The sequence below is a fragment of the Equus asinus genome, chromosome 30 (genome assembly GCF_041296235.1).
Source record: "Equus asinus isolate D_3611 breed Donkey chromosome 30, EquAss-T2T_v2, whole genome shotgun sequence".
Lineage (NCBI taxonomy): Eukaryota > Metazoa > Chordata > Mammalia > Perissodactyla > Equidae > Equus > Equus asinus.
In genome coordinates this window covers 14,328,902-14,343,073 of record NC_091819.1, presented here as the reverse complement: position 1 = coordinate 14,343,073, position 14,172 = coordinate 14,328,902, and the positions used below count along the sequence as shown (strand labels likewise).

Sequence of the window (14,172 nt, the reverse complement as noted above, 5' to 3'; positions counted from 1 at the left end):
TACACAGTACTTCTGGAATAATAGCATCTATCAATAGAAATCTGCAAGCGATGTTTTGGTCATCAATTTTAAATCATAAGTAACTATAATCACTCGTGACAGTATTTTATTCTTGAGGACAGACAGATACTACTTGTGCATAACTGTAGCGTAATTTCAAGGGATAGGCTGGAATGGGGCCATATTTAATTAGAAGAGTGGACCCTCATGCAGTTTGGACGAGTGTTTCTCAATCTTTTTTCATTATCACTCCTTTTTACATAGCTTTTTCCTAATAAGTCTGCAATGCAATATTAATATCACAAATATACTACATACATGTTTATGTACTATATACATATATGTTTTATCTAAAAAGAGATTTTTTTCCTGCTCTCCAGTTCCAAATTTCACCTCCTTTGAGAATGCATGGCCTAACCATAGAACTATTTTCTTGTCTGTAAAACGAGGCAGGTGAATTAAATAATGTCTAATATTGCCTAAGTGGCCTAAAATTTTTGTCAGTTGCATTTAAGTGAGGATGATGAGTTTGGCCATATATTTTATGTGTGGTGTGTGTGTATTTGTGCTGAATTTGCAATGTAGAAATATTAACATCTTCACAGATCTGAACAACTAGGAAAAGAGAAAACCCTCTTCAGTTCTTTTGTATTTCCTGGGCAGTCAAACAATTTTACTGAAATTTTGACTAAATTTGCTGAGTTGATATTCTGGAAATAGTTTTCACTATCGATCAAGAGAGTATCCTCCTTTAGAATCTCTCTGTAGGCATTTCTTTTTTTATAGCCTCTGCTTGAGGATCTCATTTGATTTCTGCAACATGTTTGGGAGGTAGACATGCCCAATACCAGTTTACAGGCAACTGAAGTGAGCGATAAAGATGTGTGGCTACTCTGAGGCAGACGGTTGGGCTCTGTGTCCCTTGCTATCAATAAGCTATTTCTGTTCCACAAGTAAGTATATACCATGTCTTTAAAAGGGTGCACGTGGAAGACTTTAGCCATTGCACCTTCACATCTGCCAACCCAAATTAGTATTTTTAATTTTGTTTAGAATTTTGTGCCCCCTTCCTTTATCTTCCTGTCTTCTTAGAGTTATAGTACTATAAAGCCACCCAGAAAAGTGACAAAAAGGTTTGGAGACAAGATATTCACAGATTATAGCATTTTATGAGAATAAATATGGGTAGGTCTTTGGTGGCAGGTAGATATTTCTTCTTAACTTTTACCCAGACCAAAGCATAATTAGTACTATCAGGTAAATCAGAAATCAAAATTATGGCTTTCCATCTCCTCATCTACGTTTCTTTGGGTTTTGCTCAAATATACCATCACTGTTTCGATTATTTTAATTTTATTTAAGATGATATGTTTGGGTTGTTTTTTAATTTAATGCAACCCTTAAATTTCATATGTATTATGATATTTCAAATTTTTATGTAAAAAATAAAGACTGGTTCTTAAATGTTTCTAATCATGTGTAATGATTGTTATGGCTTTACATAGTATAGGGAATATTTGCTACAAGTATATCTGTGCTTCCAACCTGGGTATTAGGCACATAAAGTACATTGCTGTTGCTTTACTGCCAGGGAGTAACATGACATCATTTTCTTTTATGGGTCTTAAGATAATGAGAAATCTGTTACGAAAGATTATTAGCATGGTGCAGATCATTTATGATGTTGTGAAGGTGAAATATTTACCACCCAAGTTGGTATCGACATTCACTTATCGGTATAATTGTCTTTATCACTTCTAGTAAAAGGAGTTAGAAAGCTCCTAGAAAAGTGTCAGATGCCAGAGGGAAAGAGAAGGTCTTGAACTTGGGAGTAGAAAAGGGAAGAGAGTAAGGAACTAGAGAAGACCTAGCAGGGAAATCCCATTACGTGAGGGAAATATAACAATGATAACAATAATTTGGGATTTGTGAGGGCAGCCTGGAGTAAAGAAACTGTGGACCACAGGTGGTTCAACATTTCCGCGGTTCAACATTTTATGTAAATGCAGTCTGAGAGTGACTCGTGTGGCTGATATAGGTGTAGGAGAGGCTGTCTTTACAGCCACAGCAAGAAATGAAGAAAACAGCTTTCCTGAAAAAATTAGTGTGTCTTAATGGAAAGCTGTGAAATCGGAAGTTCTGTTCTTCTCAACGTGGTTAGGCACAAAATCAGAATTATTAACACTATTTACAATAATTAGATTGTAACTTCTCTGGGTTAGAAAAGATCTAAAACATTTTTCGATTCAACTCCCTGCCTGATATGTGAAGAGCTTCCTTGGTGTTTCTGCCAAGCCTTCCCACGGTCTTAATCGTTCTCCTTGACTCACTGCTTTCTAGAAGGGAGCAGTCCATCAGAAGTTTCTCACTTCTTCTCTTTATCTCTTTCACCATTTTAATGTAAAATAAAAGAGATTTTCAAAGAGCAAATGTATGACTTATGAGCAGATTAGCTTCCTATGGCTGCTCTAACAGATTACCACAGCTTGGTGGCCTTAACACGTATCTATCCTCTTACAGTTTTGGAGGTCAGCATAATTAGTTTCACTAGGCTATAGTCAGGGTGTCCACAGGGCCACGTTCCCCCTGTACGCTCTGGGGGAGAATTTCTTTCCTTGCCTTTTCCAGCTTCTAGAGCAGCATCCCTTGGCTCATGGCACCTTCCTCCATCTTTGAAGCCAGCAGTGTAGCATTTTGTTTCAGTGGTGACATTGCCTTCGTCTTCCTTTACCTCCCTCTTATAAGGACACTTCTGATTTCATTGAAGGCTCATTTTGAAGCCTACCACAATGAATATATAAGCAAAGTCAAGAAATAAAATTTGGGGAGGTATCCCAGAAATCCCTCCTGTCCCAGCCTCCAACCCATCCCTTCCCACAAAAGTAACCACTATCTTGTCCTCGCTCTTCTAGTCATCACTTCTTTGTGTTTCATGATGGTTTTATTACTAAATCTATATCCCCAGACATGATAGTATAGTCTTGTCCATGAAAAACAATTTTTTCTATAGATTTTCGTTTCCTTTTCCAAAAGTTCTTCTTTCATTTCATTTTCCTGCAGTTTATCAAATGTCAGGGCATTTGACCTGCTGAGTTTCTCAGAGTCTGGACTGCACATGACAGACTGTACGTGCAGTGCATTGTGTTTCTCTGCCCTTTGCATTTTATGCAAATTAGCAACTGGATCCAGAGACTTAATCAGACTCAGTTTCCATCCCTCTGGCACCTGTAGGGGGTGTGTTGTTCACTGGGAGGCACATAATGGCTGGTTGTCTCTCTTTTTGTGATGGTAGCAGCTGTTGATGCCCATTACCTAAATCCATTAATCTCTGGGGGCTGCAAAATGATGATTTGTAACTTTATCATTTCTTTTTTCATTCTGTAGTTGGGGTACTTACATAAAGTGATGTTTTCTCTCATCCTTATTTGTTTACCAGTGGTACACTGTGTATAGGAGAGGTAGGATAAATGCTTGATTCTTTCTCTTTGTTCACCAATTTTCAAGATAAAGAATTGGTACCCTATCTTTTTTTAATGTCGTTATAAACATGTGTTTAAACCTATTCCGTGGATTTCAATCAATTGCATTTATAATCCTTTTGGAAGCTCATATTGTCCCATTTTGGTTCAGTGGGAACCTCTTCAGGTTGGCTTCTGGAATCTTCTTGAATGACTTAGTAGTTGTAGATAGTGTCCTTCCTATCTAATATAACAAGAAGTTTCATACTTATCTTAAATATTTCCTGGCCAGGGTTTGGATTACAACTATAATCTGGGTGCTAGGTTGTTCATTACTCATTACTGCACTTCTGGCTTGGCCATTCTTCCCAGACCCCTTCAGTGGACAGAGCTAGGAACACAGAAACACACACTCATCCTGATTGCATATGTGTGTGTGTGTGTGTGTCCTGGAGACACCTTGTCCCTTAGTCTTGTTGTAAGTGTTGTCTATGGATCTTTGGCTTTGCCATCTACTTGTTATGTTTTATCACGTGCAGATTTGGAAAGATCAAAAACTCTTCCTGCCACCGCTCCCTTCTTCCTAGAATCCTAGGATTTTTAATCAAAACTTTATGATGGGCACCTCTAAAAAAAAATTTAGGGTCAACTATCTGTGTTAATCATGAGCCAATTTGCATGGCAGTCAACTAGCGTTCCTCAGCACCCCAGCTGATTGGAACCAAGAGGGTCACTCTGTTAGACTCTTCATATGTTGCTGATAAAAATTTTGAGAGGAAAATTATCTTTTAGAAACTGGACCTTGCTCCCTTCTCTGTCTTTTCCATCACGCTGCATTTCATTCCTTTAGTGATTGGCAAGACTCGCATTGGCTGGCCTCTTACTACCCCTCTTCATGTAGGCAGTTTATAAACACTAAAGAAAATCAACACTTGTGTTCCACAGAAAAGGTTACTTTGAGTGTTGGTTTATGTTATGTCCTAGACTTGACTCTGAATATACTTTGGCTATTTCTAATATTCAATTCCACCCTCAACATCAGATTTGGCACCATTGAGAAAACATTGCCAGGAAAGAGCTACAAGTCCTAAAGATAGTTCTCAAATAGGATTTGGGCATTCTGGAGTAGCTTTGCCCATGCCCACAATAATTCATATTTTTATCATAAAGAAGGGCAGTATTTTATTCCAGGTAGGATATACAAATAAAATCTTCTTTTGCAATGGCTCTGAGGCTCACTGAATTTTGCAGCAGTAGGTGGAAGGATATTTAGCTGTCTTCCCAAAATAAATGATCTGAACTAGACACATTCCTTTAGGATCCTGATTCACAGAGTAAAATATTGGAATTTAATGAAAGGGTTCTACTTTATGATTAAGTGTTGAAACTTAATATATGGGTGACAATACATGCACCATTTGCACTCTGGTAATCTTTTGAAAGCTTGATGCTTTTAGAACAACATCTGTTTCTCTTGTAGTCTAGCTCTGTAGTTCTCAACCCTGGCTTGCCCATGGAATCACCCACATTTTAAAAAATACTGATGGCCTGGCGCTGGCCCAGTGGTATAGTGGTTAAGTTCATGCATTCCACTTTGGTGACCCACGGGTTCACGGGTTCAGATCCCGGGTGCGGACCTACACATCGCTCATCAAGCCATGCTGTGGTGACATCCCACATAAAAAATAGAGGAAGATTGGCACAGATGTTAGCTCAGGGCCAGTCTTCCTCTCCAAAAAAAAATCAAAAACAAAAAACCCCAATACTGTTGTCCTGTATCCAGCTCCAATTTTCTGATTTAATAGATTTGGGCGTGGGCCCCAGCATCCTAGTTTTTTTTAACACTCACCTGGCGTTTTTAATGTACAGCCTTGCCCTGTGTAGTTAATTCATAAACCTCTGATTTCCATTATTAAGTTTAACTGGTTCCCATTAACGCAAATACTGGGACTATTTCCTTTAAAACATAAAGTTAAAAAGAAACCAATACCAACCACCAAAGCTAAATAATTACATAAATTAAGGCCAGTTCTATTGAGACTGACATAAATGTATAAATTCAGCCAAAAGAACAAAACAGATTAAAGCCACAGACCCAGAACTTGAACTAGGATCCCTAATGGAGATTAATATTTTCTTCAGCAGTCTGCCAGCTGAATCACGGTCTAATTAAATAGTTCAGATTTAGTGAGTTTGCATTTAAAGTATTAGCAGATCCGAGAATGGGTAAAGCTGAAATGAGTTAGAATCTTTTCTGTAAATGGGAAGTTAAATTATCATAGTAATTTGATTAAATCATTTTTAAATCTCTCAAGCTAAATCATAGCCTTTAAAGAATAGTTTGAAGTCTTAATTGCTGTTTGTGAGCATATCTCTCTGCTATTTGTTCTCGCCTCATTTCCTGTGACATCCTACAATATATCTCCTGCCCGGCAGCAGTAGTGGGGAAGGGCAAGACTTGGGGTGGGGGCTGAGGTGGCTGAGCAGCCGACTTCAAGCGTTTAAAGATCTGCCATGGAGAAGAAGGACATTTACCCTGTATCGGTCCAGTACTTAGAACCAGGACCAAAGGATGGAAGTTGGAGACAGGTTTGAGAAAAGAAGAAGATGACATTTCTAGTTGTTCTGTCCCTTGTGAAACAGAATGTTCTACATACAACTGGATATGTCTTCATTAGAAATGTTGAAGATGGAAGTTTAAATGAGATGAGCTCAGAGGATAATTTCAACTTTTTTTTTTTTTTTGGTGAGGAAGATTAACCCTGAGCTAACATCCGCCACCAATTCTTCTCTTTTTGCTGAGGAATATTGGCCCTGAGCTAACATCTGTGCCCATCTTCTTCTATTTTATATGTGGGATGCTTGCCACAGCATGGCTTCATAAGCAGTGCTTAGGTCTGCACCCAGGATCAGAACCAGCAAACCCTGGGCCATCAAAGTGGAGTGCAGAAACTTAACCACTAAGCCACCAGGCCAGCCCTTCAACTCAGTTTTTTTTTAAAAAAAGGAAATGCCATGTCCAGTGTTAGAAATTCTAGCAGCATAATTTGATTCAAGGAAACCTGAGTTTAAGCCTAACTCTGACACTTAGTACCAGTGCCCCCTGACTTGCAGGACTGTTGGAGATGAAATGAGCCAGTGTGCACAAAGTGCTTATCAGAGACTTCACCCAGAGCAAGTACTTAACAAATGGTATAACCTGCTCACCGTTTTCCCTTCAGACAACATATAAGTTCAAAAATAGAAAGAAAAAATATCCGAACGTGGTCACCATCTCCATGACTATTTTTCTGTCACTAACGTTACCAACCATTAGCCAACTTTGGAAATTATGATTATGTGTGCTTGTTCCTAAGAGAAGACACATAGGAAGTAGATGCAAATGCCATCCATCCAGGAGCCAGGTTAGAGAAAAGCCTAGGGAGAAACAAGTCATGGGGAAAGGCCAGGATATATGGCGGAGAATGCCTTGAGTTCCACTCCAGGGCACGACTGCCAACCTTTCCAACTGGGAAGAATTGCTTCTTTTGGCCCCACCAGGTAGGAATCATGTCTCAAGCAGTCGACCCTTATAAGAAACTTGTACTCCAGATTATTCGAAGCTCGTTGAAAGAAATGTGTCCTTAGCCACCTCATGTAAATAGTGGTCAGTTCACCAGTGATGAGGTGAAATGATTCAGGACAATGTAAAAGAAAAAACAATAAACAAAATGCAAAGAAACACATTCCTGCATATAGTCATCTGTCTTTTCATTACTTTGCCATCATTTTTTTTTTATCATCTGTTTGGCCACTTGATCTTAAATTACATTTCCCTTTCTCTTTTTGGTGTATGTGATCTGATATGTGAATTATATGAAAGATTGGGCTAACTACATATATCTTAGAGCTTGGCATTCTCAGAGAACTAGAATTATTAAACATGAAGAATTCCCCAAAGACTCCATTATGTGTAATTAACAGATAAACTGTCATCAGAATCAATAAAACGTGCTAAATGATTCAAACTTGTATATAATTAAGTGTCTGTTTTAGAGCTAGAGCTGTAACTTATTTTTCCCCCTACATCTCGCATTTCTTGCAAGAATAACTGTGGCAACCCTGTTAACCCTTTCCTTGCTTGATTGGATTAGGTTTTTAAATTACTCACTTAAGGGCAGAGTTCACCTTCACAAATGCGGAAATATTTCAGAACTCATTAATTTAAAGACTTCCTTGGTTTTTCAGTACAGAAGTACACTGTGTAAGGATCTTTTAATGAACTGCTAACAGTATGTTAAAAATCCTAAAAGGATAAGCAATTTATTGTGGTTTCTTTTTTTTTTCCCTGAGGAAGATTTGCCCTGAGCTAACATCTGTGGCAAATCTTCCTCTGTTTTATATGTGGGCTGCCACCACAGCATGGCCACCAACCAGTGGTGTAGGTCTGCATCCGAGACTGAACCCAGGCCACTGAAGGAGAGCACACCTAACTTAACCATCAGGCCACTGGGGCTGGCCCTCTTGTGATTTCTGTACAGTCTAAAACCAGAGTAATGTTAGATTCAGTGTATTTACGTGGAATTCTTAAAATAGTAGTCATCAATCAACCTTTTTCTTTCCTTTTGTGAAATATGGGCTTTTTGAGGGCAAGATCAGAATTTTATACAACCTTTACCCCCACAGCACTTAGAATAATACTTTTAATAGATGGCCTTCCATAATTGTTGAATGAATGAATAAATACATAAGTGAGATAATGAATAAAACAGCCAAGTTTGTAATCTGTGAACAGGAAGTCTTTTCTTGCTCAGTTTCAGGAAGGAAAAACCCGTGTGTTTTAAATAATGTATCTTCCATGGTAAGTCCCATATTCTAAATCATTATTGGAAATTATCTACCATAGTGAAATTTAGGGAAAAAAATAGAGATTTTTGGCAATGCGAGACTCTCTGAGCAAATCACAGCTTTGAGATGTTCAAGAATAACATTTAACTTTCTTAGCTCTAACCTACATGGGTTTATTAGTATTAATATTATTGTTGGTCTTTTCTTGCTCTGTTGGACAGACTCCATGCACATAGAAGATGTCGAAGCCGTCCAGAAGCTTCAGGATGTCTTACATGAGGCCCTGCAGGATTATGAGGCTGGCCAGCACATGGAAGACCCTCGTAGGGCTGGCAAGATGCTGATGACTCTGCCACTGCTGAGACAGACCTCTACGAAGGCCGTGCAGCATTTCTACAACATCAAACTCGAAGGCAAAGTCCCCATGCACAAACTTTTTTTGGAAATGCTGGAGGCCAAGGTCTGACTAAAAGCTTCCTGGGCCTTCCTATCCTGCACGCTGAAAAAGGGAAACTAAACCCAAGGATGATGTCGAAGAAACTTAGCGTTTAGTTAACAACATCAGAAATCAACAAAGACTGCACTGATAAATTAGCAGCAAGACTATGAAGCAGCTTTTAGATTCCTCCAGATCCTCCTTATGCATTTCTTTTTACCTTATCGCATCTTCTTTTCTCCTTTTGTTTTCTCATTCTTTTCCTTTTTGTTTTTTTTCCCTCACTCCCTTATTCCTTCTCTCCCTCATTTCTTGGCTTCCTCCATTAGCAGTTGCCTCTCTCCCTCCTTTCTTTTCTTCCTTCCTTCCTTTCTCTCCTCTTTGCATCTCTTCTCTCCTCCATCTTTTTGCCTCCTCCCCCTTTCTTCTAAATTTTAAATAGCTCTAGTTGTAAGAAAATTTCTCGTCCTTGCCTTTTCTTTCTTTGCTCTTACTCCTTCCTCCCTTCCTTCCTTCCTTCTGCTGCTGAACTTCTAAAAGAGGTCTCTGATTGAAGAGAAATGGAAGCCAGCCCTGCCAAAGGATGGAGATCCAGAATATGGATACCAGTGAACTTATTGTGAACCATCACGTCCCCAGTGACTAAGGAATCAAAGAGAGAGAACCAACAGACCTAAAAGTACAGTGCAACATAACGAATTGACTGAGTGCAGTATTAGGTTTCATGGGAGCGGCCTCTAATTAGACAACCTAAGCCACGTTGCATCGGCTGCTTCTAATCATTGCTTTTCCATCTAGATCAGTTACAGCCATTTGATTCCTTAATTGTTTTCTCAAGTCTTCCAGGTATTTGTTAGTTTAGCTACTATGTAACTTTTTCAGGGAATAGTTTAAGCTTTATTCATTCATGCAATACTAAAGAGAAAAAAAGAATACTGCAATTTTGTGCTGGCTTTGAACAATTATGAACAATCATGAAGGACAAATGAATCCCGAAGGAAGATTTTTAAAAATGTTTTGTTTCTTCTTACAAATGGAGATTTTTTTGTACCAGCTTTACCACTTTTCAGCCATTTATTAATATGGGAATTTAACTTACTCAAGCAATAGTAGAAGGGAAGGTGCATATTATCACGGATGCAATTTATGTTGTGTGCCAGTCTGGTCCCAAACATCAATTTCTTAACATGAGCTCCAGTTTCCCTAAATGTTCACTGACACAAAGGATTAGATTACACTCATAGTGACTCCGAGTAGTCACGTCTGTCAGTTCTGCACATGGAATACAGATCCTTAGAATTATCAGGAATGCATCTCTTTTCCTGGAAGGTACAGTTGCCATATGATTTCTAGCTGCCACTGTGGTTAGGAATGAGATACTGCCTGTTTGCAAAGTCCCATACCTTGTCCCAGAAGGAGCTGTGAGCCAGTCTAAGAGGCAATAAGGCAAATGCCAGAATTTGGGGAAAAACAAAAAAAGTCATCAAAGACAGCAGACGCCTGACCAAATTCTAAAACCTAATCTATGAGTTTATTCATTTAGGAATGTTTGTTTAAATTAATCTGCAGTTTTTACCAAGAGCTAAGCCAATGTATGTGCTTTTCCACCAGTATTGTCACAGCAAGAAAGTCAGTCAGGTTCCAGACTGTTAAGAGGTGTAATCTAATGAAGAAATCAATTAGATGCCCCCGAAATCTACAGTCGCTGAATAACCAATAAACAGTAACCTCCATCAAATGCTATACCAATGGACCAGTGTTAGTAGCTGCTCCCTGTACTATGTGAACAGTCTTATTCTATGTACACAGATGTAATTAAAATTGTAATCCTAACAAACAAAAGAAATGTAGTTCAGCTTTTCAATGTTTCATGTTTGCTGTGCTTTTCTGAATTTTATGTTGCATTCAGAGACTGTTGTCTTGTTCTTCTTGTGGTGTTTGGATTCTTGTGGTGTGTGCTTTTAGACACAGGGTAGTATTAGAGACAATATTGGATGTACAATTCCTCAGGAGACTACAGTAGTATATTCTATTCCTTATCCGTAATAAGGTTCTTCCTAATAATAATTAAGAGATTGAAACTCCAAACAAGTACTCATTATGAACAGATACACATCAAAATCATAATAATATTTTCAAAACAAGGAATAATTTCTCTAATGGTTTATTATAGAATATCAATGTATAGCTTAGAAATAAAACTTTGAATATTTCAAGAATATAGATAAGTCTAATTTTTAAATGCTGTATATATGGCTTTCACTCAATCATCTCTCAGATGTTGTTATTAACTCGCTCTGTGTTGTTGCAAACTTTTTGGTGCGGACACAAACTATTGCTACTTTGTGTGCTTTAAACAAAATACCTTGGGTTGATATTTCATCAACCTCGTGCTAGGAATACTGTGTATCTATCATTAGCTATATGGGACTATATCGTAGATTGTGGTTTTCTCAGTAGAGAAGTGACTGTAGTGTGACTAGATAAATCATCATTAGCTATTCATTCAGATGGTCAATAACTTGAAATTTATAGCTGTGATAGGAGTTCAGAAATTGGCACATCCCTTTAAAAAGAACAACAGAAAATACAACTCCTGGGAAAAAAAGGTGCTGATTCTATAAGATTATTTATATATGTAAGTGTTTCAAAAGATTATTTTCCGGAAAGTTTGTGCAGGGTTTAAGTTGCTACTATTCAACCACACTATATATAAATAAGGTATATACACTAGATACACTGTTTTCACTGGGTCACATTCAAGTACTTGGGCTTCAGAAGTAAGAGCCGGCCAACCGAAAACAAGAGATGGAGATATATGTGAGAAGAACGTAGTACAATTTTTAGTTTTCAGTTTAAGTGACTCTCGGCATGACAAAGAACAAGTCTCACAAATAGGAAATACAACTAAAATGTAGGTCTAAAAGAATTGCACGGGCTTTGGGGTAAATGCTCAGTTTTAACCTTGCTTGAGGTCAGTTTTTTCAAGTTTCAAGCAAGACCATTTACTTAATGTGAAGTTTCGGAAAGTTACAAAGGTGTATGTTTCAGCCATATGATTTTAATTCTTATTTCGCTTCTTTTAGGTTTGTTCTTATTTAAAGCAATATGATCGTGTGACTCCCTGTAGTTACACTCGTGTTTCAATCAGATCAGATTGTTGTATTTATTCCACTATTTTGCATTTAAATGATAACATAAAAGATATAAAAAATTTAAAACTGCTATTTTTCTTATAGAAGAGAAAATGGGTGTTGGTGATTGTATTTTAATTATTTAAGCGTCTCTGTTTACCTGCCTAGGAAAACATTTTATGGCAGTCTTATGTGCAAAGATCGTAAAAGGACAAAAAATTTAAACTGCTTATAATAATCCAGGAGTTGCATTATAGCCAGTAGTAAAAAGAATAATAATAATAATAAAACCATGTCTATAGCTGTAGATGGACTTCACATCTGTAAAGCAATCAATTGTATATTTTTGTGATGTGTACCATACTGTGTGCTCCAGCAAATGTCCATTTGTGTAAATGTATTTATTTTATATTGTATATATTGTTAAATGCAAAAAGGAGATATGATTCTGTAACTCCAATCAATTCAGATGTGTAACTCAAATTATTATGCCTTTCAGGATGATGGTAGAGCAATATTAAACAAGCTTCCACTTTTGATTGCTCTTTTGTATTGTGTTTTTCTTTTCCCCACTAAAGAACCGAATCAATAAACACTGCCCTTTGTTGCTCCCATTCAAAGAGTATCTCTGAGTACCTGTTCCCTAAAAGTAAAGTCGGAGTTTAAATAAGAGCTATAGAAAGACTTGTCAGAATGAATTCTAGGGCGCCAAGAGACATTTTGCATATTTAAGAGTATGCAAAGTGTCTCATGGCACATTAGAATTCATTCTGACAAGCCTTTATATAGCTCTTATTTAATCTTAAAGCATCTCCCATCATCCTGCGTTACTCAAAATCATTGCCTCTATGTCAATGTCATAACAGAAAACTTTCCCCCTATTTTAAGATCATATTAAAATCTGCTAGAGATACCTATTATTTCGCTCCATCCACAATTAAATCTTGCCCTTGCAGTGAGCTCGGCAGCAAGCTGCAGGCTTGGTGGAGCAGCAGTGGAGTTGCTGACCAGGTTTCCTGAATGGAAGTCAGCAGCAGAGCTTATAGATCAGTGTGCGTGGGGAGGGGGAGCTGTCTTCGGATTCAAGAGGGTTAAACAGCACTGCTGACAGCAAATGGCTTCCCCTTGCCTATTTCACTGGGAGAGGTTACAGCCCTTGCTGCCCAGGGTCAAGCTGCGCTTCCACTGGACACTCCTGGAGCCATCACCGAGGTGCTAATATGTGCCTTCTTGGCTTCTCTGCCTATCTTCAGAGTGTTTTGTCATTGTGTTTGCCCACCGTATTTCTCACCTTTCAGAAGTGTCTGGTTCTCTAGAGAAACAAGCTGATGACACAAAGGCCACGAAACTGAATGGGATTTAGCGGCATGAGATTACGTAAATCACTAAGATGCACTAGCCGGAGACATAACTCAGAGTTGTCTTTTCCTATTTTAATATCCTCTGAGTGGAAATAGCTCAACGTAGAATCGGACATGGTTGACATTTGATGTTTTCAAAGTACTTGGGTGGAGCTGAGATGATGCAAGATACAAACCTAAAAAGAGATTGCGTCTGTAATCTTTCAATGAGGTCCTCGTTTAAAAAGTGTATGTTATGCACACGTGCTTTTAAGAATTTACATGTTAGAGTTCTCTTGCTGGTTTTCATAATTTAGAATTATTACAGAGTATGTTTCTGGTCCTGACATAGCTATCACTGATGCCTCAGGTGTAAAACAAATGACAAAGTAGGATTTCGACATTTTAGCATGTTGTATTTGTCAATATATAAACAGCAAATAGCTGTGACAAATGGGTTGTATTTGTGTCGAGATCGCTTGTATTTTCACCTGTTGCTTATAAGTGACTTTTTTTTTTCTTTAAACTAGTGGTTCCCAAGCTTGGCTGCATATTGGAATCATCTGAAGGCTGTTAAAAATTTCGATGCTTCTATCCCACCCACCCACCCACAGGAGATTGGGGTTCCATTGGTCTGAGATGTGGCCTTGGCTTTGAAATACTTGAAAAAAAATCTCCAGGTGATACTAATGTGAAGACAAGATGAGGAAACCATTGCTTTTAACTTTTACAAATTTCTCAAACAAGACGAGAATGTTCTAAAAAATAAAAAAACTTTTCAAATGTTGGCTCTGAGTTTTTCTGAGGATTTTAGACTGTGTTTTTTTAATCTCAAGACAAAAGACAACTTTTTTTTTTACTTACAAACCAATGAAATAATCTTGGATTGTTTTGACCTCTGCTTCCTCCCACCCCATTCTCACCCTTCCCATCGCCGTTCTTCCCCAGCACACACGGAGAACACATTTTATTTGATG

General features: G+C 38.0%; 1 protein-coding gene across 33 annotated transcripts in view; it reads left to right on the top strand.

Moving 5' to 3' along the window:
* ESRRG (estrogen related receptor gamma) overlaps nucleotides 1-12,394 on the top strand; it is a 607,874-nt gene extending 595,480 nt beyond the window's left edge. For all 33 annotated transcript variants that reach the window (XM_070501486.1, XM_070501489.1, XM_070501488.1 and 30 more), the window contains one exon: nucleotides 8,507-12,394. In XM_070501486.1, coding sequence (XP_070357587.1) covers nucleotides 8,507-8,751 — 245 coding nt within the window. In that variant the 3' untranslated portion in view covers nucleotides 8,752-12,394. The remainder of the gene's footprint in view (nucleotides 1-8,506) is intronic.
* Nucleotides 12,395-14,172: the final 1,778 nt, after the last annotated feature.